General features: G+C 35.2%; 1 protein-coding gene across 3 annotated transcripts in view; it reads left to right on the forward strand.

Moving 5' to 3' along the window:
• TSGA10 (testis specific 10) overlaps positions 1-27,697 on the forward strand; it is a 151,615-nt gene that overhangs the window by 67,949 nt on the left and 55,969 nt on the right. For all 3 annotated transcript variants that reach the window (XM_014343887.3, XM_014343885.3, XM_008970983.4), the window contains exons 12-15: positions 1,520-1,575; positions 2,715-2,883; positions 5,579-5,689; positions 9,451-9,636. In XM_014343887.3, the coding sequence (XP_014199373.1) occupies positions 1,520-1,575; positions 2,715-2,883; positions 5,579-5,689; positions 9,451-9,636 (522 nt within the window). The remainder of the gene's footprint in view (positions 1-1,519; positions 1,576-2,714; positions 2,884-5,578; positions 5,690-9,450; positions 9,637-27,697) is intronic.

A 27,697-nucleotide genomic window follows, 5' to 3' on the forward strand; every position in this document is an offset into this window, starting at 1 on the left:
AAATGTGTAAACATTCCATTTTATGGAGTATTTTGTCTTTTAGTTTTTCCTTCGTTGGCTTGTCCTTCTTGAAGGGGGTTAACTTTTTTTTTAATGCATATTTTAACAACACACCAGTATCTATTACTGCCAGATGTGGAATCTGTACCATTCCATGAGAAAGCAGAATGGGAAACTGTAGCTAAAAATACCCTGGAGAAGAGCACATGAATAAAGGAAGATAGCACACACACACACACATACACACGGAAATATGTGTAAAACTAACGCTAAAGAAATAGGAACGGCCGGGCGCAGTGGCTTACGCCTGTAATCCCAGCACTTTGGGAGGCCGAGGCGGGTGGATCACTTGAAGTCAGGAGTTTGAGACCAGCCTGGCCAACATAGTGAAACCCCGTCTCTACTAAGTATACAAAAAATTAGCTGGGCATGGTGGCACATGCCTGTAGTCCCAGCTACTTGGGAGGCTGAGGCAGGAGAATCGCTTGAACCTGGGAGGCGGAGGTTGCAGTGAGCCGAGATCGCGCCCTAGCACTCCAGCCTGGGCATCAAGAGCAAAACTCCATCTCAAAAGAAAAGAAAAGAAAAGAAAAGAAACAGGAACAGAATTGGTTGGAAAATATAGGTTTGGGTTTTTAAAAATCTTTTTACTTAGTTACTTAAAATTTGAAAATTCAAATGGCAAGGTGAAATCTAGTTATTACTTAGTGAAATAACTTTCTTACTTTTTTAGGGCTAATGTTAGCTCTAAGTATCTGTTTATAGTTGGACTAGTTCAGGGTCAATGGAAGTTTTAAAAAGAGGTGTGGGAATGGTATTAAAGGCATTAAGATATTCAAACCCATTTCTGCCTTGACTGACTCCACTACTTCTACTCCCTCATCACGCCTTTGAAAAAGGAAAATATAAATAGTTTATTTTTCTTACCTTTGCTCGAGGCCTAATGCTTACCTTCTTATTAGCTCTCACCTAAATATCAGTAGTATACTTCTATAAGTAATTGGATTGGAACAGCTTTTTGAAGATTTTGTTGCTGGCTAATATAAATAATACACTTAATAAAAATTATTCTTAAAAACTAAATTTAGGTATACATGATTGGCTTCTCTGGGTTTTATAACATAAAGAATGTGAGCAAGAGAACCAGTTCTAAATCCCAGTATAAAATGCCAATACTCCAATGCCAAACCATTGGTTTGCCTCCAAAAACAGGTGGTTATAGGGTTCTTGTGTTGCTGGGTGACTGCACAAAATATCTTTTGACAAAGAATTTGATATACTGATCTCATAATTACACCTAAGTATAGCCTTTACTTTAATGAACATAATCTATTTTTACCCAGTGCAAATATTCACATTGATATACTAGGCTTTAAAGTGTGGAAAAGAATAGGACATACATGTTTTTAAAACCAAATGGAAACCTAAAGGGAAAGGGAAATTTTCTTTTTGTTCATTCAATTTTAACAGAAATAACAGCTTAAGATTTTTTTATTTAATACTTATATTATTTTTCAAGGAAAAGACCATTTCAGGCATGAAGAATATCATTGCTGAGATGGAACAGGCATCAAGGTAAATCAGTCATGCAACAAATATTTGAGCTCTTACTGGGGGGCCAAGTACCATATTAGGTACAAAGATAGTAAGAAACAAGGGGCTTAGTGATACGTGTAAGGTGCTAACTCTCTCATCAAAAGAGGCCTAAGTCTGTCTAAGGAACTAAAAGAGGGGATGGTGTTTGCCAAGTAAAATAAGGGGAAGGGAAGGGCATTTAAAGTAGAAAGAATAGCAAAGAACCACAGATCATGTTGACAAGCCTCTTGACCTACAAGTGGGTGAGTGTTGTTGAAACCTAGAGTGTAAGGGGAGAAGTGAAAGGAGGAGGCTAAATAGGCAGGCAGAGGCTTGTGTTATAGACAAATGAGTATTGGTTATATCCTTTGGGCAATAAGAAATCATTAAAGAATTCTGAGGAGATTTTTGTGTTAGATACCTAAGCAGAAGAGGTGGTGATAAATTGGGGTTTAGGAGTTGTAGGACAGAAGGAGTGAAATGCTTTTGTATGAAGGAGAGACACCAGGAAAATGCCAAGTTTCTGGCCAGGGACAAATACTGAACATGAAGAAAGTATGAGGAGAAAAAATGATTTTGCCTCTGAATTTGAAGAACCTTTGGGACCTTATTGTAGACATGTCTAGTAAGCAGTTAAATATAAGTCTGGGGTACAACAGAGGGGCTAAAACTGGAGATAATTATTTTGGAATCATTGGATATAGATGGGGTTGGGAACCATGGATATGAATAGAGTTTGTCTGAGAGAAGGGTTAGAGTGAGAATAATTGGGAGGCTAGGGCTTGAGCCCTGAAAAGCATTAAGTTTTAAGTGGGCAGAGGAAGAGGAATCTGTAAAGGAGACTAAGCCATAACAGAAGTAGGATGAAAGCCTTCCTAATACTTGATGTAAGAAGTTTTGAAATATTTGGCAAATCATTGACTATTATGTATACTTAGTATCCTTTTCATAGCGAAATGATGGCAACATTGAGAAACTCTAATGCACTGTCTTTGCAGTATTTATTCCTATAAATTCAAACGTGTTTAAAATCTCTTCAAATGTTTTCATACTAACTGTCCATCTTCTGTCTTGTGAGAATTTGTTGCTCTGTTTCAGTAAAATGTCTCTTCTTATGTACTCTTTGATTTGTGGAATAGACAGTGTACTGAGGCCCTAATGGTGTGTGAACAAGACGTTTCCAGAATGCGTCGGCAATTGGATGAGACAAATGATGAGCTGGCCCAGATCGCCAGGGAAAGAGATATCTTGGCTCATGACAATGACAATCTCCAGGAACAGTTTGCTAAAGCTAAACAAGAAAACCAGGTACACTTGTTCCTAGAATCATTTTCTCCAAGAAAAAAAAAATGAATTTCTTGTGAGGAACAGCCCTCATTTTATTTTATAGAAGAGCTCAGACACTGGAACTAGCCTTTTCTTTTTTTTTTAAATAACAAAATAGGCCACATAATTTTTAAATGGAATTCTCAGACACAAAGGGTTAAATATTAAAGAAAATAGGGCTATATTTGTATTAAAGCTTAGTACTTCCTTGCTGAAGGATAAATATTTGAATAATCAAAAAATGAGAATAAAAACCTTGAGAAACCTTAAAGAAAAGAATAGGTTTTTTTTTTTTTTTAAATGGACTACATATTATTCTGTTTTAAGTATGAATGTATGGACTGTGCCTTGTTTTTTGGTTCTCATTAGCACTGTGATTCTTTTTAGGAAAGTTCCTCTTATAATTACTCTTTCTCCCTAAGGCAATATATTTAAGTCTAATCTGCAGTTCTCATTTCCAATAACATTTATTTTAACGTGAACATTTAAAAATCCTATTTGGAAAATTTCTTCCCTTCTCAAAATTTTTAAGACCAAATGGTTTTCCCCACTTTGTATCACTTTCAGTGTGTTTAGTTTGCATCCTGAAAGTCTGTGTTCTTTAACTGTTGAAGATTATTAATTTACTTAAACAGCTATAAAGCTGTAATACTTTGTTAATCATAAAAAATTATCTGAGATGTTAAAGTATTTTGTTTAAAAGTAAATGAATAATGGGATCCTGGAACAGAAAAAGGACATTATGTAAAAAAGGAAAGAAATCTGAATAAAGTATGGACTTCAGATAATAATGTATCAATATTGGCTTATTAATTGTGACGTATGCACCATACTAATGTAAAATGTTAACAATAGAGGTGCCCTTTATAATGTCTTCACAACTTTTCTGTAAATCTAAAACTATTCTAAAAGTTTATTTAAAAAATTAATGAATAGCAATAAAAACCAAAACATGGGAATTTGTAAGGTTTGCCTTTGTGTACTCTTTACAGCTAGAGCATATGGGCTAAAGGTGGATTTATCTTATTTATGAAAACCTAGAAATTTAGTTTCTATTTTTTTGATTGGTTTAGAAATAGAAGCTTATTATAGAAAGTCTTTTTTCTAAACAAAAAGTTAAGAGTTTAGAAAAGCCCCCATGTTTTTAATACTCAGTTACTGTTATATTTGACATATTTTTTTAATTGCTATACAGTGCACTTAAAAATTTTAACACTATTTTTATACACATTTTCTAATGTAGTGGGATAAAATCACCTATCACTTTATATCATGCTTTTTTCTACATGAAGAGGCAGTAGAGTCGAGTAAGATTCACATGGGTTGAATCTTGCTCTCTGCGTGTGTGATCATATAAACCAACTTCTCTGAGTCTCTATAGCATCTGTAAAAATGGTTAATAAGTGAGACTATACCTGGAAAGCACTTACTGTACTGTCCAGTATATCACTCAATAAATATTTTATAGCTATTATTAGCTTACTATAATATTGTAAGCATTTTCCTGCCTTGTTCAAACTTTGTAAACATTTTTTATAATCAGAAGAAAACTGTTGTCATAACAATTTACATATGCTCAAAAGTAGTTTTTTCTTCGTTATGGTCATAGGCCCAAGGTAGAAGAGAGGTCTCTTTCTGTGGACCACAGGTTAAGAACCAGTATTGCAGAAGACTAGAAAGTGGAAACTTTAAAAAATTTTATCCTTGATACCACAATTTTTAACAAATTGGGATAATGAGGTATTTTTGTGTTTTAGCACGATTTTTTTTCACTTAACATAGGCAAATATTTCCCTGTATTATTAAAAATCATTCCAAACATTTCTCACAGGTATATAATATTCCGTTATGTGGTTATGCCACTATGTAGATATACTATTATTTACTGCATGATTCACTTAATGTGAATAAATATTGTCACTGTAACAAATGCCTTAATGACAGCATCTCATTAAATTTTATTAGATTTCATTTCAGACTGAATCACAGATTATCAGGTTTCTTTTTAATTATTATTTATTTATTTATTTATTTATTTATTGTAGAGTTGGGTTCCCACTATGTTGTTCAGGCTGGTCTCAAACTCTTAGGCTCAAGTGATCCTCCCAAAGTGCCAGGATTACAGGAAAAACACCCAGCTGAGGTTTCTTTTTTAAATTAAAAAAATGTAAATAGACATTTTCAAATATAATGAATCCCCATGTGCCATTTCCCACCTTCAAAAATAATCAACATTTTTGTCTTTCTTGTTTTTATGAGCATTTAAAAATTGTCTCTTGTTACATCACCAGATACCTGATCACAGATTTGCTTTCTGCAAATCTACATTTACTCCAGTAGTACATGGAAATGCCCATTCTTTACCATAGCTGAATAGCTTTAAATCTTTATTAATTTGAAAAGCAGAATAGTAATTTGTTGTTTTAATTAGCATATCTTCAGTTGCTAGTAGAGTTTTTTTCAGGTCTTACCTACTTATGCTTCCTTTTTTGAATTGCTTATTTGGGTCATTTGCCCACTTGCTATTGGGCTTATGTGTTTTCTTTTTTTATATGAGTTTATATATTAGGTATGTTAATTTTATTTGTTCCAAGTGTTTAAAAATTTGTTTATGGTATTTTTGAGATATAGAAATTTTTTATTTTTCATAGTCAAATATACCTATCTTTTTTCGTAGGCACTGTCCAAAAAATTGAATGACACTCATAATGAACTTAATGACATAAAACAGAAGGTTCAAGATACTAATTTGGAGGTTAACAAGCTGAAGAATATATTAAAGTCTGAAGTATGTATTTTTTTTTCTTTTTGCTCATGATACTTAGTTTTCACTAGAGTTAATTTAGAAGTTGGTATACTCAGAACGACAGGTGAATCAAAGCTTTCTTTAATACATAGTATATTTTAGTTTTGACAATGGTGGGTTAACTACATATTTAGAATGTTCAGAAAGATGCCTGGAGAATATGCCCCTTTTGTTTTGCAACTCTGCCACTCTAGACAAGCAGAATCTTCCTAACTGGATGATGGACAAAGGGCTAAAATCAATTTGACCTCGCTTATAATTAATTGAAAGTGGTGGGGTTTCCAGTTATAAACCTCTGACAAAAGAGGTTCCACCTGATTATGTAGCAGATCAGAATTGGTTACCCTGTTATGGGGCCATCTATTTTTTTTAGGACCACAAGGCAGATGGTTCTCCTCACACTTCTCTGTTAGCAATCATTTGACCAGGCACATGTACATGACATCAGATGACTCCAATAAGTGTGGTGCATGTGTGGCAACTCAGGAATAAACAGGCAGCTTTACTGAGGATTTTAGATATGTCTATTAGGTAAAATATTATCTAAAATTGAGGGAGGATGTCCCCATTAATGGTTTGAGTGGTATGTAGGTAACACTATACCTATTATAATAATCAATCCACCTATACTATTTTATCATTTCATGTCAGTCCACAAACATATCTTGAACATTTATTTATGGTATGCATAGTACTGTTAAGGGCTTTGAGACAGAAGAGATTCTAAGGATTTCTAAATTGCAATCCTTGCTTTCAGGCAGCAAGCAGCCTGTGTAGGAAAAGCACGTGGTTTCCTACACTTCCTGATTTTAAGGTTCCAGCAATGTAATACCATAAATGAACAAAAGGCTTTTTATTTATGCAGGCTACTCAGCCTCTCTGATTCTTCCCATCTGTAATCGGGAAGAACACCCAAGTAAGTGAGATAATTTAAAACACCTAGCACAGTGAGCCATCTGAATCTATTCTAGAATAGGTCAGAAATAAATAAATGAATATCCAGAGCAACACTTTTTTTTTTTTTTTGAGACAGGCTCACTGTATTGCCAGGCTGGAGTGCAGTGGTGCAATCGTGGCTCACTGCAACCTTTGCCTCCCATGTTCAAGCGATTCTCCTGCCTCCTGAGTAGGTGGGATTACAGGTGCATGCAACCATGCCCGGCTAATTTTTGTATTTTTAGTAGAGACGGGGATTTCGCCATGTTAGCCAGTCTGGTCTCGAACTTCTGACCTGAAGTGATCCACCTGTCTCGGCCTCCCAAAGTGCTGGGATTACAGGCATTAGCCACCGCACTCACCCCAGAGCAACATTTAACATAGTAAGCTTTCAGCCAGTGTTAAACACTTCCCTTTATCTCCCTTGTCTGTTAGTAACATTACCTGAAATTCCACCATTAGGGATTAGAACTTTTAGATTCTAGAATTATATTTTCAGACATCACACATGAAGCTTCTTAGGCTCAAGTGATCCTCCCACCTCGGCCTTCCGAAGTGCTGGGGATTTTAGCATCCTAGTATGAATTTGTTTATGAGATTGCATAACACTGGATGGATGCAGGCCCGGAGAGAATGAACCACGGATCCATTTTGATAGGGATAGACCGTCAAGAAGTGTGGAGTACTTCATTCATTCACTCATTCATGCAGCGTGCTAGGTGCTGGAGTGCCAGAGATGAAAAACGGAGAGTAAACAGAATGACTGCCAGGCAGTGGGAACAACATGAGCAAAGGTGTAGGGGAAAAAGTAGGTCCTGTAGGTAGAGTAGTGTGTACAAGTGGATGATAGAGGTAAGAAAGACCTTCTTTGAACCCTATTTTCAGAAGCTATTGTTAGAACTAAAACATATAAGTTATTTAAGGATTGCCTTTTAGGAAGTTTATTTTGGAAACGTCAAGAATAAACCAGAAGGGTAACAAAATCAGAAGTGGAGAGAGCAGTTAGAAGAGGTTGTAACCATAATCTAGGCAAGAAATGCAAAGGATTCCAGCTGAGGCCTATGGAGTGTTGCAGTGAGACTTGTGGGTGGCCAGAGGGAGCTGTGGATACAGGGGAGGCACCATATAGAAGTAAAGAGATCCTGAAAGCAGGAAATAGAGAATACCAAAGAACAGTTTCATTTTCTTTATAGTGTTGCCTCTCATGCTCAACACTGCTCTGGCCTCTATGGGAGGATATGAAAAAGGGTAAAATATGCTTTCTGCTTGCCAAGAAGGAGGGAGCACTGGGTGGTTGGAAGACAGGAGAGACATTCTATGGAATCCCTTTTCACTTTGAATAATGTACTACCTGGTCACAGAACTAAATTTAATATAAAAATGGTTCCTGCTTTAGAGAAATACAAGGTGTTATCAGGGAGGCTTTACATCCACACCTAACAACACAAAGCTGTAAGGCAGTTTTAAGTGAATGACATAGACAGTAAGTACTGCACAAAGTTAAAGAGGGTAAAGATCAATGTGAATACAATTCGTTTAAGTATATTGTACAAGCACCCTCCAAGTACATACTCTGTACACAACTATGATTGTTAGTACAATCATGGAAAACACATATCAGGTTCCTGCTGACACAGTTGGAGTATCTGAATCTTGAAAGCCAATAAGGTAGTTTAGTATATTGTTGACTAACACAGACTTGGCAAAGATCTTTCACATTAGAGGCCACAAGGTGGCAATATTAGCTGAATTTCCACCAGTAAACATAATCAGGAGATGGCTTATCTGATTTGAAAGGAGTATTAGACATTATTTATTGCAATTTGGTCATTTTATTTAGCCCAGGATTTCTGATAGGGATGTGCACTATTTATTAACAGGAGAGAAAGAGATCTAGTGCCTTTTAAAAAAATTACCAAAATTACAACTAATTTTTTAGAATGAATTCACCAAACCATAATAAAATATTTTTTTAAATAGCCTAATAATGATTACTTGGTCTATTATATTGTTTGTGGAGCTGAATTTTTTTCCCTCCTTATTTCCCTACTAGAAATCAGACCCTACTTCAGTTACTCTGCTCATGATAGAATTTTGAAAGTTTAAAAAATCTGGTTCTTATTGTATGCTCAATTTATACATGAATGCATATTTACAACTAGTGTTTATTGGCATAGGTTTGATAGTTTACTTCTGAGCAATTTCAGGAAAGTTACTAGACTGGCAGGGAAAGTTACTAGACTAGCAGGTAAAAGATAATCATAGAACAACAGTTCATGATGAAGATAATTAAGGCTGGGGCTATGAATAAAAGGCAGACACCAGAAAGGAAATTATCAGAAGTTGACATTTAAAATATGCAAGTACTCGGAAGCTCTGTAGCCAGCACAGCCCTGTAAATTGGTCAAGAACAAGGGAATACACCAGTACGAAAGGTCAGAGGCTCAGAATCCAGACCAGCAAGTAGTCAGTAAGCAGACATGGGAAAAGCAGGCTGTGGAGGACTTCGAACAAAAGGAAATATAAGAACAAATTCATTCAGGTCTTGAAGAAAAGAGTAATTTACCTAAATTTACTATTTACTAGTGTTCACTGAGTGTTACTCAGGAGCCAGGGCAGATGCTGATTGCACTCTTTGTTAATTACAGGATGACCTGTTTTCTAAACTAAGAGTATAGATACATTTCCTCAGGGTTCTATTATAAATGCTTCTCATGGCAAGTGAATTCCCAATGACTTGGATAATAATGTTTAATTTTTATCATATGTTGAACATTTTAAAGTAATAGCTAAAGTTTGCTTTTCAGGAATCTGAGAACCGGCAAATGATGGAACAACTTCGAAAAGCCAATGAAGATGCTGAAAACTGGGAAAATAAAGCCCATCAATCAGAGGCAGATAACAATACCCTCAAACTGGAACTTATCACTGCTGAGGCAGAGGGTAACAGATTAAAAGAAAAAGTAGATTCCCTCAACAGAGAGGTTGAGCAAGTAAGTTTGGAAAAATATGCTTATAATACATCCTGCATCATATTTAAAAGAGTTTTGTTTGGCCTTCCATAAATTAAATGTATGAAGAAACACGTAAATTATTTAAATGTACTGTGAATTGTAGCATGCTAACCATTCTCCTTATACTTTGATTCTTCTACAGTCTCTTATCTACCCTACATCCAGAACAATCATTAGCATTTGTTAAAATTAGAAACTATTTCAAACATACCATAAAAGTGCAAAAGTAACAAAACAGATAAACATATCCCCAGCTCCCACATGTAAGGATACTAACATTTTGCCATGTTTGCTTCAAATGTCTCCTTGTTTAAAGAAATAAAACATTACAGATAAAACTTCTCTCATCCTTTTCCCTCCTACCTCCCTAGTTGCTGGTGTGCATAACTTTCCTGTCAGTGTGTCTAACTCCTTTGCATATGTTTATACTTTTTCTACAATCTTACACCCACAAATAATGTATAATGTTATTTGGTATGTTTTGGTTTTTATTTAAGTGAAAACAAACACAGTTGGAGATATTCATTTGCAACTTGCCCTCTTTGCTCAATATTATAATTTTGACACATCTATTTTGATATATATATAGTGTACTGCTTTCCTCAAACAGTTGCATATATTCATTGTATAAATATTCCCTTTTTAAAATTCATTCCCATATTGAAGGAAAGTTAATTTTTTTTCACTTTTTTCTGTGATAAAACACTGCAACAAACCTTTTACATTTCTCCTTGACTACATGTTTCCCTATATTTATGCCTGGAAGTGAATTTTAAAAAGCTATATGCCTGGAGTAGATCCAAGATATGTGCAATTTCAGCTCTTCTAAGTTTTTGTCAAATTGCTCTGTAAAGTGTCATTCTGCCATAAGAAATCATGAGTTATTTTCTCAAATGTGAATCAATACTTGATATTGTCAGACAATTTTTTCCATACTTTTTGTCTTGTGCTTCCTTGATTGCAAGTGAAATTGAGGACCTTTTCATGTTTCTTTGCCATTTAGGATTCTTCCTCTATGAACGTTTTCTTGAATTTCTCTTGAATGAAATTTTTGTAAACTTTGGCCATTTTTCTATTGCATAGCTTATCTTTTTCATATATATATATTTTTTTGAGATGGAGTCTCTCTCTGTCGCCAGGCTGGAGTGCAGTGGCGTGATCTTGGCTCACTGCAACCTCCGCTTTCCAGATTCAAGTGATTCTCCTGCCTCAACCTCCCAAGTAGCTGGGACTACAGGTGCCCACCACCCTGGCCAGCTAGTTTTTTTTTTGTATTTAGTAGAGATGGGGTTTCACCATGTTGGCCAGGCTGTTCTCGATCTCTTGACCTCATGATCCACCCACCTCGGCCTCCCAAAGTGCTGGGATCACAGGCCTGAGCCACCACACCCTGCCTTCATATTGATTTTTAACGGAATTCTCTATGTATTCTTGATAATAATCCTTTTAAAGATATTACAATTATCTTGTCCTTGTCTGTGGCTTGTCTTTTCACCTTCCTTGCAGTATAAACAGACATGTTCAGTTCTGATATACTCAGAATTATTATCAATATTTTCCTATATAGTTTATATTTTATGTCTTCTTTAAGAAATCCTGTACAATCCCAAGGCCAGAGAGATATTTTCCTATATTTTCATTTAAAAGTTCTTCTAAATGTTTGAAAGTATGTGAAATTTTGCCATTTACATTTAGGACTTTAACCTACTTGAGATTGATTTTGTGCAGTTCGAAGTAGACATATAATTTTTATTTTTGTGAATAGATATCCGTTGTCCTTTCTTCTCTGAAATATAAGTCAAGTCTACTTTGTCATAAAAATAAGTTCCCATACATTCTGCTCCATTGGTCAATTTATCCCCTTGTCAATAATACACTCTTGTAGCTATTATAATTTTATGTTGAGTCTTGATATCTGGCAGAATTAATGTTCCCTCAAATTATCTGGACTGTACTTGGTCCTTATTAACCTGTCTCAGATGAATTTTAGAATAAATGTATCACATTTCATGATTTTATTTCTTTTCTATGCATTGAAGACTGGAAATTTCTATTTTTTTGGGTGCAGCCACCTGCAGCCCACAAGTTTTGAGATAATCCTTTCATTGCCATTCAGTTTTTAATATCATCTCATTTCATTATGATTTATTTTTAATTACTAAAGTTTGTCTGTTTGTTTGAGACAGAGTCTCACTCTGTTCCTAGGCTGGAGTGCAGTGGTACAATCATAGCTCACCGCAGCCTCCAATTCCTGGGCACAGGTGATCCATCTGTCTCAGCCTCCAAGTGGCTAACACTACAAGTGTGAGTCACCACACCCAGCTAATTTTTAATTTTTTTGTAGCAATGGAGTCTTACTATATTGCCCAAGCTGGTCTTGATCTCCTGGCCTCAAGTGATCCTCCCACCTCAACCTCCCAAAGTGCTAGGATTGGAGGCATGAGCCACCACACTTGACCTGAAGTTTTAAAAAACTTTCCAATGTGCGGGGGACTTGAGGTTATTAGTCTATTTTTACTTTGTTGTGTCTAATATCTTATTGTCTAATGTTTCTAATATTGTGATCAGATAAAATGGCTTATGATAATTAATTCTTTGTTATCTGCTAAGAATTGCTTAGTGGCAGATTATGTAATCAATATTTGATAATATTCTACATGACCTTGAAAAACATCTGTGCTCACTTCTTGGTGGACGCATATATGTATGTTACATATATTTACAGATTAGGCTTGTTGATAGTGTCAGTCAAGTCTTATAAATCCTTACTATATTTGTATTCTTGATCTCTCAAATACTGAAAGACATGTTAAGATCTTCCTCTGTAACTGTGGATTTGTTTATTTCCCTCTGAATGATTTTCTCACAGTTCTGGAGACTGGAAGTCTAAGATCACAGTGCCGGAAGGTTTGGTTTCTTCTGGGGCTTCTCTCCTTGGTCTGCAAATGTCTGCCTTCTTGCTACATTCTCACATGGCCTTTCTTCTGTGCATGCACATCCTTGGTGTCTCTCCCTATTCTTATAAGGACACCAGTCATGTTGGATTAGGATCCTATCCTTATAACCCCATTTAACCTTGATTACCTCTTTAAAGGTCCTATCTCCAAATATAGTCACACTAGGGGGTTAGGGTTCAACGTATGAATTTGGAGGGGACACAGTTTTGTCCATAACAGGTTGTTTCTAGTTTTTGGCCATGAGGAATATGATTTCTGTGAACATTGTGTTCAAATCTTTGCATTCATGTAAGTTTTCATTTTTCTTGGATAAATAACTAGGAGTGGAATTGCTGGATTATATGGTAAGTATGCTTAACTTTGTAAAAACCTGACAAATTGAATAAATAATATCTAGTATTTGATAGTACAACAGGGTGACTATAGTCAACAGTAATTTATTGTACATTTAAAAATAACTAAAAGAGTCTAATTGCATTATTTGTAACACAAAGGATAAATGCTGGAGGAGATGGAAACAAAAAACAAAGTGGTTGTATCAGTTTACACTCCCACTTGCACTGTGTGATAGTTGCTCTAAATCTTCTCCCACACTTGGTATTGTTAATAGATGAGTAAGGTTATCACATTCATATTTTAGTTTACCTTTTCCTCACGACAAATGATGTTGAACAGCTTTTCACATGCTTACTGGTCATGAGTCTATCTTCTTTTGTGAAGTAGCTGTTCAAATCTATTGCCCATCTTTTTATTGGCATGTTTATCTTCTTGTTATTAAATTGTAGATATTTTTTGAACACTTTAGATTTTGGATATTTTCTCCCAGTCATTGGCTTGCCTTTCTGTTTTCTTAATAAAATCATTCTAAGAGCAGAAGTTTTACATTTTTGATGAAGTCCAGTTTACCAATTTTCTTTTTATACTTTGTACTTCTATGTCCTGATAAATCTTTGCGTGCACCAAGGTGCATAGACTTTCTTTTAGGAATTTTATATTTTTAGATTTTATATTTAGATCTATGCTACAATTGAATTAATACTTGTGTATGATGTAAGATAAGGGTCAAGGTTCATTTTTTCTCATACGGATATGAAGGTATCCAGCACCACTTATGGAAAAGACTTATTTCATCATTGAATTATCTACAAATTTTTCACAAAAATCAAATGATCATAAATGTGTGGATCTGTTTCTATACTCTCTTCTGGGTATACATCTATCCTTAGCCAGTAACCCAGTGACTTGATTAATATATCTTTATGGTAGATCTTGAAATGAGTTAGTTAAATCCTCCAAATGTGTTCTTTCCTCAAATGTTTGGCTACTATGGGTCCTCTGCATTTCCACATAAATTTAGAATGAGCATATCATTTTCTACAGGAAAAAAACCTACTTGGGGTTTGATTAGCGTTATTTTGAATATACATATCAGTATGGGAAGAGTTGAGATTTTAACAATATTGAGTCTTCCAATCCATAAACATGGTGTATCCACTCATTTATTTATTTGGGCAGGTCTTTTATTTCTCTCAACAATGTTTTGTACTTTTCAGTGTATAGGTATTAAATATATTTTGTTAAATGTATCCCATATTATCTCATGGGGTTTTTTATGGCTCTTATAGAATATCTCATGAGTCTTTACAATGCCATTGTAAAAATGATATTTTATTCTTGAATTTTATGTTCCAGGTTTTGATAGCCTATACACAAAAGTAGAATAGAATTTTGTGACCTTTTATTCTGTAACATTGTTTAAATTCAATGTTTTAGTCCTAGTAGGTTTTTGTAGATTTTAAAAGGATTTTCTACATATGCAATTATGACCTAAATGTATAAAGATAGTTTTACTTCTTCTCTTTTACTCTTCTCAGAACGCCTTTTTCTTCTGCCTAGTACTTCAAATATCAGTATTGAATAAAAGTGGTGAGAGTGGATATTTTTTGCCTCATATATAGCCATAAGGAAATAGGACTCAGTGTTTCATCTTTGAATATGATATTAGCTGCAGGTTTTTTGTAGAAGCTTTTTTTTTTTTTTTTTTTGAGATGGGGTCTCGCTCTGTCCCCCAGGCTGGAGTGCAGTGGCGCAGTCTTGGCTCACTGCAGCCTTCGCCTCCTGGGTTCAAAGGATTCTCCCACTTCAGCCTCCTGAGTAGCTGGGAATACAGGAGTGTGCCACCATGCCTGGCTAATTTTTGCATTTTTTTGTAGAAATGGGGTTTCACCATGTTGGCCGGGCTTGTAGAAGCATTTTGTCAAGTTGAAAACATTCCCTTTTCTTACAAGTTTACTTAAAGTTGTGTGTGTGTGTGTATGTGTGTGTGTGTGTGTGTGTTTCCCCCAAGACTGAGTCTTGCTCTGTCGCCCAGGCTGGTGTGCAGTGGCGTGATTTCGGCTCACTGCAACTTCTGCCTCCCAGGTTCAAGCAATTCTCCTGCCTCAGCCTCCCGAGTAGCTGGTATTACAGGTGCCTGCCACTATGCCTGGCTAATTTTTTTTGTATTTTTAATAGAGATAGGGTTTTGACATGTTGGCCAGACTGGTCTCAAACTCCTGACCTCAGGTGACCTGCCCACGTCGGCTTCCGAAAGTGCTGGGATTACAGGCATGAGCCACCATGCCTGGCCTAAGTTTACTTAGAGTTTGTATCATGAATGGGTATAAAATTTTATCAAATGCTTTTTCTGCAGCTATTGAGATGGTCATATCACTTTAATTTTTTAGTTTGTTAAACTGGCTAATACATTGCTTTAAAAAATAATTCCTGGATAGTAGGTCATGGTGGTTTTGTTTTTTGTTGAGACATGGTCTAACTCTGTCACCCAGGCTGCACTCGTGGTGCAAGGTCATGATGTATTTTTAAACATACATTATTAGATTGCATATATATATATATAAATATATAAATATATATATATAAATATATAAATATATATAAATATATAAATATATATATAAATATATAAATATATATAAATATATAAATATATATAAATATATAAATATATATATATATAAATATATATATAAATATATATATATATATATATTTTTTTTTTTTTTTGAGACAGAGTCTCACTCTGTTGCCCAGACTGGAGCACACTGGTGTGATCTCAGCTTGCTGCAACCTCCATCTCCTGAGTCAAGCAATTCTCCTGCCTCAGCCTCCTGAGTAGCTGGGATTACAGGTGCCCACCACTATGCCCAGCAAATTTTTTGTATTTTTAGTAGAGACAGGGTTTCACCATGTTGGTCAGGCTGGTCTCGAACTCCTGACCTCATAATTCACCCACCTCAGCCTCCCAAAGTGCTGGGATTTCAGGCGTGAGCCACCGCGCCCAGCCAGGATTTCTGATTTCTTAGGTCATTTTGGTAATTTGTGTTTTGCTAGGATTTGCCTATTTCATCTAAGTTGTCAAATTTGTAGGCAAATTTGTTCTTACTTTGTAGTTATATTCCTTTTTGCATTCTTGTTATTGGTAATTTGTAGCATTTCTCTATTCTCTTCATCAGTCTAGCCAGAAGTTTATCATTTATGTTTATCTTTCCAAAGAAGGAGTATTAATTTCATTGATTTTTCTCTATTAATGAACTAGTTTTCTATTTCATTGATTTCTTCTCTTTATTATTTCTTTCCTTCTAAATAATATATGTTTAATTTTTCTCTTCGTATTTTAATGTAGGTGCTTAGGTCATTGGTTTTAGCCCATTCTTCTTTTCTAAGCATTTAAGGTATGTATTTTCCCCTACACAGTGCTTTAGCTGTATTCTACATATTTTTGTGTTGCTATTTTTTGTAACAGCTTTATTGAGAATAATTAACATGCCATATAGTTTATCCACTTAAAGTATACAATTTAATAGTGCTTAGACGTTCGTAGAGTTGTGTAATGATCACCACAATCAATTTTAGAACATTTTCATCACTTTGAAAAGAATCACTGTACCCTTTATCACCACCAAACCCTCCATTAGGTCTTTGATGCATTTTTAGTTCATTTTTTTTCACATGGTGTGAACTAAGGGTCCAAATTCATTCTTTTGCATGTGTCCATCTAGTTATCTTAGTAACATTTGTTGAAAAGACTATTTCTCCCCTCCCCCCACCATTTGAATGGTCTTGGCACCTCTATCAAAAATCAATAGATCATAGACACATGGGCTTCTTCTAGACTCTTAATTCTATTTCATTGATCTGTATGTCTATCCTTATGTCAGTACCACACTGGCATAATTACTATTGCTTTGTAGTAGCTTTTGAAATGGAAAAGTGAAAGTCCTCCTGCTTTGTTTTCATTTTTTCAAGATTGTTTGGCTATTCTGAGACTTTTGAATTTTCATATAAATTTTAGGATCAGCTTGTCAATTTCTACAAAGAAACCACCTGGGATTCTGATAGAGACTATGCTGAGCTGGTAGATCAATTTGGGGAATATGGCTGTCTTAACAATATTAAGTTTTCTGATCCATGAACACAAGGTGTAGTTTCGTTTATTAGATCTTTAATTTCTTTCAACAATATTTTGTTGTTTTCAGAGTATAAGTTAGGTCTTCTTGTGTTAATTTTATTCTTAAGTATTTTATTATTTTGAATGCAACTGTAAATAGAATTGTCTTCTTATTTTTATTTTCAGATTCTCCATCGCAAGTGTATAAAAATACAATGATTTTTGTATATCGATCTTGTATCCTGCAACCTTGCTGAACTTATTAAGTCTAAAAGTTTTTAGTGAATGCCTTAGGATTTTCTATATCTGTCACCTGGGCTGGTGGATTTTCTATATCAAAGATCATGTCATCTGTGAATAGAGATAGTTTTTACTTTTTCCTTTCCAATCTGGATGCCTTTTATTTTATTTTCTTGCCTAACTACCCTGGCTAGAACTTCTAGTACAGTGTTGAATAGAAGGGTCCAGAAGGGGCATCCTTATCTTGTTCCTGATTTTAGGGGGAAAGCATTTCATCTTTTACCATCAAGTATGATGTTAGCTGTTGGTTTTTTATAGAAAACCTTTATGACACTGAAGAAATTCCCTTTTATTCCTACTTTGAAGAGTGTATTTATCAAAAAGGGTGTTGGATTTTGTCAAATGCTTTTTCTGTGTCTATTGAGATGATCATGTAGTTTTTCTTTATTTTATAGATATAGTATATTACATTAATTGACTTTCGTATGCTAAGCCAACTTTGCATTTTTAGATAAATCCCACTTGGTCATGGTATGTAATTATTTTTTATGTTGCTGGATTTGGCTTTCTAGTTTTTTTTTTTTTTGAAGGATTTTGTGTATTTCTAGGAGCGTCTGTAATTTTCTTTTCTTGTAATGTGTTGTCTGTTTTTAATATCAGAGTGAGACTGGCCTCATAGAATGAGTTAGAAAATGTTTCCTCCTCTTCTGTATTTCAAAACAGCTTGTATGGAATTGGCATTGATTCTTCTTTAAAGGTTTGGTAAAAATTTACCAGTAAAGCCATCTGGTAGAGAAGTTTTATGGGAAGTTTTAAAATTACTTCTTTATGGGCAGTATTAAAATTGCTAATCAATTTCTTTGTTGTTATAGATCTATACAGATAGTCTATTTTTCATGAGACAGTTTTGCTAGTTTGTGTTTTCTAGGAATTTGTTCATTTCATCCAAGATATTTAATTTATTGGCATACAGTTGTTTATAGTGTATTTTTATAATCTATTTCATTTCAGTAAGGTCACATTACTACTAATGCAGTATGTAAGGATTGCGTTACTACATTATTTCATTTCTGATTCTATTAATTGAGTCTTTTTTTCTAGATCAATCTAGCTACAGACTTGTCAATTTAGTTGATCTTTTCAGAAACTAACTTGGTTACTTGGTTGTGTTGACTATTGTTATTTTCTTTTTTTTTTTGAGACGAAGTCTTGCTCTGTCACCCAGGCTGGAGTGCAGTGGCGTGATCTCGGCTCACTGCAAGCGCTGCCTCCCGGGTTCACGCTATATTCCTGCCTCAGCCTCGCGAGTACCTGGGACTACAGGTGCCCGCCACCACGCCTGGCTAATTTTTTTGTATTTTTAGTACAGACGGGGTTTCACCGTATTAGCCAGGATGATCTCCATCTCCTGACCTCGTGATTCACCCTCCTCAGCCTCCCAAAGTGCTGGGATTACAGGCGTGAGCCACCGCGCCTGGCCGACTATTGTTATTTTCTTTATTTCAGTAATTTCTTTTCTTCCTTTTTTTTTTTTTTTTTTTGTTAATTGGATACAGGGTCTTGCTTTGTTGCCCAGGCTGGAATGCAGTGGTGCAATCACGGCTCACTGCAGCCTTGACCTCCTGGGCTCAAGATCTTCCCACCTCAGCCTTCCAAAGTGTTGGAATTACAGGTGTGAGCTACTCTGCCTGGCTGTTTTGTTAATTTCTTTCTTTCTCTCTCTCTCCCTCTCTCTTTCTGGCAGTAGGAACTCTGCCTGGCTTTATACCCCCACCAGTTTTATTAAGGTATAATCTACCAAATAAAAAATTGTATTGTTTACAGTGTACAATGTGATATTTTAATATATGTATAAATTGTAAAATGATTAAATCAAGCTAATTAACATATCCAGCACCTCATATGCTTGCCATTTTTTTTTTTGTGGTGAGAACATTTAAGATCTACCCTCTTAGTAATTTTCAAACATACAGTACATTATTATTAACTATTGTCCCCAAAACTTATTCTTTCTGTCTAACTGAAACTTTCTCTCACCTCACCCTGCCCTATCAGCTCCAGGTAACCACCATTCTACTCTCTGCTTCTATGAGCTCAACTTTTTTAGATTCCACATATAAACGAGATCAGTGTTTGTCTTACTGTGCCTGGCTTATCTCACTTAGCATAATGAACCTCTAGGGTCATCCATGTGGTCACAAATGGCAGGATTTCTTTGTTTTTAAGGCTGAATAGTATTTCATTGTATATCTATATACCACAAGTTTGCTATCCATTCAGCCACTGATGGACACTTAGGTTGATTCCATATCTTGGCTATTGTAAATAATTCAGAGCATATGGGAATGCAGATATCTTTTTGACATACTGATTTCATTTCCTTTGGATGTATATCCAGAAGTGGGATTGCTGGATTATATAGTAGTTCTGTTTTAAATTTTTAAAGACACTTTTATACTGTTTCCCATAATGGCTATACTAATTTACATTCCCACCAATGGTGTACAAGGGGTTCCTTTTCTCCATATCCTCACCAACATTTATCTTTCGTCTTTCTTGTAATAGCCATTCCAACAGGTGTGAGGTGGTTTTTACTTTGCATTTCTTTAATAATTAGCAATGTTGCCCTAATGATTACCAATGTCGAGTGTTTTTTAACATACCTGTTGGCCAGTTGTATGACTTCTTTTGAGAAATGTCTATTCAGGCTCTTTGCCCATTTTTAAATTGGGTTATTTGTTTTCTTCCTATTGAATTCCTTGTATATTTTGAATATTAAGCCCTTATCAGCTGTGTGGTTTACAAATTTTTTCCCATTTTGTAGATTTTCTCTTCACACTTTTCTTTGTTATGCAGAAGTTTTTTACTTTGATCCAACCCCATTTCTCTATTTTCTCTTTTGAAGCCTATGCTTTTGGAATTATATCCAAAACAATCACTACCCTGGTCAATGTCAAGAAGCATTTCCTCTCCATTTTCTTCTAGCAGTTTTACCGTTTCAGGTCTTATATTTAAGTCTTTAATCCATTAAGAGTTGATTTTTGTGTATGTTGAAATAAGGGTCCAATCTCATTCTTCTCCATAGGCAGTGTTCCCGTTATCATTTGCAGAGATCGTCCTTTCTCCACTGCATCTTCTTGACACCTTTGTCAAAGGTCAATTGACTGTAAATGAATGGATTTATTTCTGGGCTGTCTATTCTGTTCCATTGGTCTCTATGTCTGCTTTTTATGGCACTACCATTCTGTTTTGATTACTGTTGTTTTGTAGTATTTTGAAATCAGGTAGTGTGATGCCTCCAACTTTGTTCTTTTTGCTCAAGATTGCTTTGTCTAAAGGGTGTATTGTGGTTCCATATGAATTTTAGGATTTTTTTTCTATTTCTGTAAAAATGCTCTTGGAATTTTGATAGGGATTACACTGAATCTGTAGATTGCTTTGGGTAGTATGAACATTAACATTATTAATTCTTCTGATCTGTAAACATGGGATATCTTTCCATTTATTTGTGTCTTCTTCAATTTCTTTCATCAGTGTTTTATAGTTTTCGGTGAACATATAGCATCTTTTTTCTTATGCTATTATAAATGGGATTGTTTTATTGATTTTATTGATTTCCATTCTGTCAGTGTATAGAAATGCTACTGATCTTTGTATGTTGATTTTGTATCCTAAAATTTACTGAATTTATTACTTCTAACCATTTTTTGTTGGAGCTTTTCACCACTGAGTATGATGTTAACTGTGGGCTTGTCATATATAGCCTTTATTGTGTTGAGGTACATACCTTCTATACCTAGTTTCTTTAGAGCTTTTTTATGTTTATTATGAAAGGACGTTGAAGTTTGCCGAATGCATTTTCTACATGTGTTGAGATTATCATATGATTTTTATCCTTCATTCTGTTAACATGGCCTTTCACATGGATTGATTTGTATATGTTGAACCATCCTTGCATCTCAGGGATAAATGCTACTTGATTATGGTGTATGATCCTTTTAACATGTTATCCAATTTTGTTTGCTAGTATTTTTTTTTTTGCAAGTTTTTGAATTTGTATTTAGGAAGAATATTGGCATGTAGTTTCCTTGTAGAAAATTTGTAGAAAACATTGTCTTGCTCTGGTATCATGATAATGCTGACCACTAAAATGAATTTGGAAGTCTTCCCTTCTTTTCAATTTTTTGGAAGAATTTGAGGATTGGTGGTAGTTCTTTAAATGCTTAGTAGAATTCACCCATGAAGCCATCTGGTCTTGAGCTTTTTTTTGATGTAAGATTTTTTTTTTAAATCTTAACTATCAGGAATACACTATTTATTTATTTAATCTTTGAGACAGGGTCTGCTTCTGTCCCTCAGGCTGGAGTGCAGTGGTGCCATCAAGGCTCACTGCAATATCTGTCTCTTGGGTTCAAACTATTCCCCTACCTCAGCCTCCCAAGTAGCTGAGACTACAAGTGCATGCTACTATGCTCAGCTAATTTTTGTATTTTTGGTAGAGATGGGCATGTTGCCCAGGCTAGTCCTGAACTCCTGAGCTCAGGTGATCCACCTGCCTCAGCCTTCCAAAGTGCTGGGGTTATAGGCATGAGCCACTGCACCCGGCCAGATTTATTTATTTATTTATTTATTTTAATTTTTTTTTAAATTGAGATGGAGTCTCGCTCTGTCACCCAGGCTGGAGTGCAGTGGCGCGATCTTGGCTCACTGCAAGCTCCGCCTCCTGGGTTCACGCCATTCTTCTGCCTCAGCCTCCCAAGTAGCTGGGACTACAGGCGCCTGCCACCATGCCCGGCTAATTTTTTGTATTTTTAGTAGAGACAGGGTTTCACCGTGTTAGCCAGGATGGTCGCAATCTCCTGACCTCGTGATCTGCCCTCTTCGGCCTCCCAAAGTGCTGGGACAGATTTATTTTTATTGCTGATTTAATCTCTTTACTTGCTTTGGTCTCTTCAGGCTTTAAAAAATTTTTTTTTCATGATTCAATCTTTGTAGGTTGTATATTTCTAGGAATTGTTCTTTTCCTCTAGGTTATCCAATTTGTTGGCATATAATTGTTCACAGTAGTCACTTATGATTCTTTGTATTTCTTGTTGTGTCTCTTCTTTCATTTATAATTGTATATTTGAGACTTCTTTTTTTCTTAGTTTGGCTAAAGTTTTCTCAGTTTTGTTTATCTTTTCAGAAATCAACTCTTAGTTTCATTGATATTTTCTACTATTTTTTCTAGTCTTTATTATTATAATTTTTGCTCCAATCCTTTATATTTTTATTTCTTCTTCCTTCTGCTTGCTTTAGATTTTGTTTGCCTTTCTTTTTTAGTGTCTTAAGAAGTTAGGTTGTTGATTTGAGATTTTTTTTCTTTTTAAAGATAGGTACTTACCTGCATCAATTTTCTTCTAAGCACTGCTTTAGCGGCATCTCATAAGTTTAGGTATGTTGTATGTTCATTTTAAGTAATCTCAAAGTATTTTCCAGTTTTCCTTTTGATTTCTTCTTTGTCCCATTGGTTATTTTGGACTATATTTTTTATTTCCACATATTTGTTAGTTTCCCCTTTTTTTCTGTTATTCATTTCTAATTTAATTTTATTATTATGGTTGGAAAACATACTTTATATTTTTACAGCTTAAAAAAATTTCTTAATTTTGTTGTATTGCCCAGTGTAGTGTCTATTCTAGAGAATGTTTCATGTGCACTTGAAAAAAATATGTATTCTACTTTGTTTGATGAAGTGATCTATAGATGTCTTCTAGGCCTGATTGGTTTATAATGTTGTTTAAGTCTTCTATTTACCTGTTATATTCTGCCTTATTATGGTAACATTATTGTAAGTGCGGTATTGAAGTCTGAATATGAGCATTGAATTTTATCATTTTCCCTTCATTTCTGTCACTTTTTGGTTCATTTACTTAGTGCTTTGTTACTGAGTTCATATATACGTATATTCTTACGCATTTCTGATGGCCTTGACCCTTTACCACTGTAAAATGTCCTCCTTTCTCTCTAGTAACATTTTTAAAAAGTCTGTTTTCTCTGATATTATCATAACCACTTCAGCTTTCTTATGTTGCTCTTTGCATGATATATTTTTTATCTTTTTAGTTTCATTCTATTTGACTTTGAAACTAAAGTGTGTCCCTTACAGACAGCATATAGTTGAACCTTGCTTATTTACTTAGTTTTTCAGTTTTTGTGATTAAATTGCTTTATCAGTTTACATTTAATATTATTGATATACAGTCATGTGTCTCTTAATGATGAAAATATATTCTGAGAAATGTGCCATTCGGCAGTTTCTTTGTGTGAACATCATACAGTGTACTTCTGGAAACCTAGATGGTTTAATCTCCTAACACCTAGGCTATATGGAATAGCCTGTTGTGCCTAGGCTATAAACCTGTACAGCATGTTACTGTACTGAATACATAGGCAATAGTAATACAATAGTATTTGTGTATATAAACATATCTAAATATAGAAAAGGCACAGTAAAAATATGATATTATAATCTTATGGGCCCACCATCATGTGTGCTGGTCCATCATTGACCAAAACATTATTATGTGTCACATGACTGTAGTTGGATTTATATCTGCCATTTCACTTTTTCCTATATGACTTATGCCTTTTTGTTCCTCTATTCCTCCTTTACTGTTTCCTTTTGCATTAAGTGTATATTATCTAATAAAACATTAAAAAATTTTTTTGTGATTTTCATCCCTCCATTTTGTGAATTATTGGTGTTTGCTACATGCATCTAACTTACCAGAATCTACTTCAGGTTTATACTAACTTAATTCTGATGATATATGGAACTGTTACTGTTACGTAGTTCTATTCCCTTTTCCTCCATTTTTTTCTATTACTGTTATACATATTGCAGGTTGAGAATCCCTTATCCAGAATGCTTGGGACCAGAAATATTTCAGATTTTGGATTTTTTTCTGATTATGGAATATTTGAATTTTACTTACTAGTTGCGCTTTTCAAAATACATATGAAAATCTGAAATCTGAAATGTTTTAACGAGCATTTCCTTTGAATGTCATGTCAGTGCTCAAGAAGTTTCGGATTTTGGAGTATTTTGGATTTTCTGTATACTACAAAACAATGCATTGTTGCTATTATAACTTTATACAATTGTGTGTCTTTTTAAAAACCTGAGAGGAAAAATGAGGGCAACTATATAGATTTTTGTTATGTTAGCCTTCCCTCGCCCTCCCATTTCTGGGTGTCTTCATTGTTACTTTGGCTTTGAGTTAGTCTCTTTTCATTTCCTTAGTCCAATAAAGCTTTGCTCTCACCCACGTTCTTTGTGCATTTATTGGTAAATATATTGTATTTTATCTGTTATAGGACCAATAGTACAATTATATTTGTATCATCTTATGTAATATTATATAATTGATTTTAAAATCAGTTCAGATGGAAAAGAGATGCAGCTATACTGTCTTTTATAATTACATAATTATTTTTATTGTTGCTCTTTGCTTTTTGTGTGTGGTTTTGAATTACCATCTGTGATCAGTTATTTTCAGTTTGAAGAACTTCCTTTAGTGTTTCTTATATGGTGGATCTGCCAACAAGGCATGCTCTCACTTTTTGTTTCTCTAGGAATGTATTTTTCTTCTTTTTTTCTTTTTTTTAAATTATACTTTAAGTTCTGGGGTATATGTGCAGAATGTGCAGCTTTGTTACATAGGTGTACACATGTCATGGTGGTTTGCTGCACTTATCAACCTGTCACCTACATTAGGTATTTCTCCTAATGCCATCCCTCCCGTAGCCCCCCACCCCCTGACAGGCCCTGGTGTGTGATGTTCCCCTCCCTGTGTCCCGGTGTTCTCATTGTTGAACTCCCACTTATGAGTGAGAACATGCGGTGTTTGGTTTTCTGTTCTTGTGTTAGTTTGCTGAGGATGATAGTTTTCAGCTTCATCCATGTCCCTGTAAAGAACATGAACTCATCCTTTTTTATGGCTGCATAATATTCCATAGTGTATATGTGCCACATTTTCTTTATCCGGTCTGTCATTGATGGACATTTGAGTTGGTTCCAAGTCTTTGCTATTGTGAATAGTGCTGCAATAAACATACGTGCACATGTGCCTTTATAGTAGCATGATTTGTAATCCTTTTGGTATATACCCATTAATGGGATTGCTGGGTCAAATGGTATTTATAGTTCTAAATCCTTGAGGAATCACCACACTGTCTTCCACAATGGTTAAACTAATTTACACTCCCACCAACAGTGTAAAAGCGTTCCTTTTTCTCCACATCCTCTCCAGCATCTGTTGTTTCCTGACATTTTAATGATCGCCATTCTAGCTAGTGTGAGAGGGTATCTCATCGTGAATTTGATTTGCATTTCTCTAATGACCAGTGATGATGAGCTTTTTTTCATGTTTGTTGGCTGCATAAGTGTCTTCTTTTGAGAAGTGCCTGTTCATATCCTTTGCCCACTTTTTGGTGGGGTCGTCTGTTTTTTTTCTTCTAAATTTGTTTAAGTTCTTTGTAGACTCTGGATATTAGCCCTTTGTCAGATGAATAGATTGCAAAAATTTTCCCCCATTCTTTAGGTTGCCTGTTCATACTGATGACAGTTTCTTTTGCTGTGCAGAAGCTCTTTAGTTTAATTAGATCCCATTTGTCAATTTTGGCTTTTGTTGCCATTGCTTTTGGTGTTTTAGTCATGAAGTCCTTGCCCATGCCTGTGTCCTGAATGGTATTGCCTAGGTTTTCTTCTAGGATTTTTATGGCTTTAGATCTTACGTTTAAGTCTTTAATCCATCTTGAGTTAATTTTTGTATAAGGTGTAAGGAAGGGGTCCAGTTTCAGTTTTCTGCATATGGCTAGCCAGTTTTTCCAACACCATTTATGAAATAGGGAATCCTTTCCCCATTTCTTGTTTTTGTCAGGTTTGTCAAAGAGCAGATAGTTGTAGATGTGTGGTGTTATTTCTGAGGCCTCTGTTCTGTTCCATTGGTGTGTGTGTATATATATATATATATGTTTTGGTACCAGTACCATGCTGTTTTGGTTACTGTAGCCTTGTGGTATAGTTTGAAGTCCAGTAGCATGATCCCTCCAGCTTTGTTCTTTTTCCTTAGGATTGTCTTGGCTGTATGGGCTCTTTTTTGGTTCTATATGAAGTTTAAAGTAGCTTTTTTCTGATTCTGTGAAGAAAGTCAATGGTAGCTTGATGGGGATAGCACTGAATCTATAAATCCCTTTGGGCAGTATGGCCATTTTCACGATATTGATTCTTCCTATCTATGAGCATGGAATGTTTTTCAGTTTCTGTCCTCTCTTATTTCCTTGAGCAGTGGTTTGTAGTTGTCCTTGAAGAGGTCCTTCATATCTCTTGTAAGCTGGATTCCTAGGTATTTTATTCTCTTTGAAGCAATTGTGAATGGGAGTTCACTCATGATTTGGCTCTGCTTGTCTGTTATTGGTGTATAGGCATGCTTGTGATTTTTGCACATTGATTTTGTACCCTGAGACTTTGCTGGAGTTGCTTATCAGCTTAAGGAGATTTTGGGTTGAGACAATGGGGTTTTCTAAATATACAATCATGTCATCTGCAAACAGAGACAATTTGACTTCCTCTCTTCCTATTTGAATACCCTTTATTTCTTTCTCTTGCCTGATTGCCCTGGCCAGAACTTCCAATATTATGTTAAATAGGAGTGGTGAGAGAGGGCATCCTTGTCTTGTGCCAGTTTTCAAAGAGAATGCTTCCAGCTTTTGCCCATTCATTATGATATTGGCTGTGGGTTTGTCATAAATAGCTCTTATTATTTTGAGATACATTCTGTTGATACCTAGTTTATTGAGATTTTTTAGCGTGAAGGGGTGTTGAATTTTGCCGAAGGCCTTTTCTGCAGCTATTGAGATAATCATGTGGTTCTTGTCATTGGTTCTTTTTATGTGATGGATTACGTTTATTGATTTCTGTATGTTGAACCAGCCTTGCATCCCAGGGATGAAGCTGACTTGATCGTGGTGGATAAGCTTTTTGATGTGCTGCTGGATTTGGTTTGCTAGTATTTTATTGAGAATTTTCACATCAATGTTCATCAGGGATATTGGCCTGAAATTTTTGTTGTTGTTGTGTCTCTGCCAGATTTTGGTATCAGGATGATGTTGGCCTCATAAAATGAGTTAGGGAGGAGTCCCTCTTTTTCTGTTGTTTGGAATAGTTTCAGAAGGAATGGTACCAGCTCCTCCTTGTGCCTCTGGTAGAATTCAGCTCTGAATCTGTCTGGTCCTGGACCTTTTTTTGGTTGGTAGGCTATAAATTACTGCCTCAATTTCAGAACTTGTTATTGGTCAGTTCAGGGATTCGACTTCTTCCTGGTTTAGACTTGGGAGGGTGTATGTGTCC

Source organism: Pan paniscus, chromosome 12 (genome assembly GCF_029289425.2).
Source record: "Pan paniscus chromosome 12, NHGRI_mPanPan1-v2.0_pri, whole genome shotgun sequence".
NCBI classification, from domain to species: domain Eukaryota; kingdom Metazoa; phylum Chordata; class Mammalia; order Primates; family Hominidae; genus Pan; species Pan paniscus.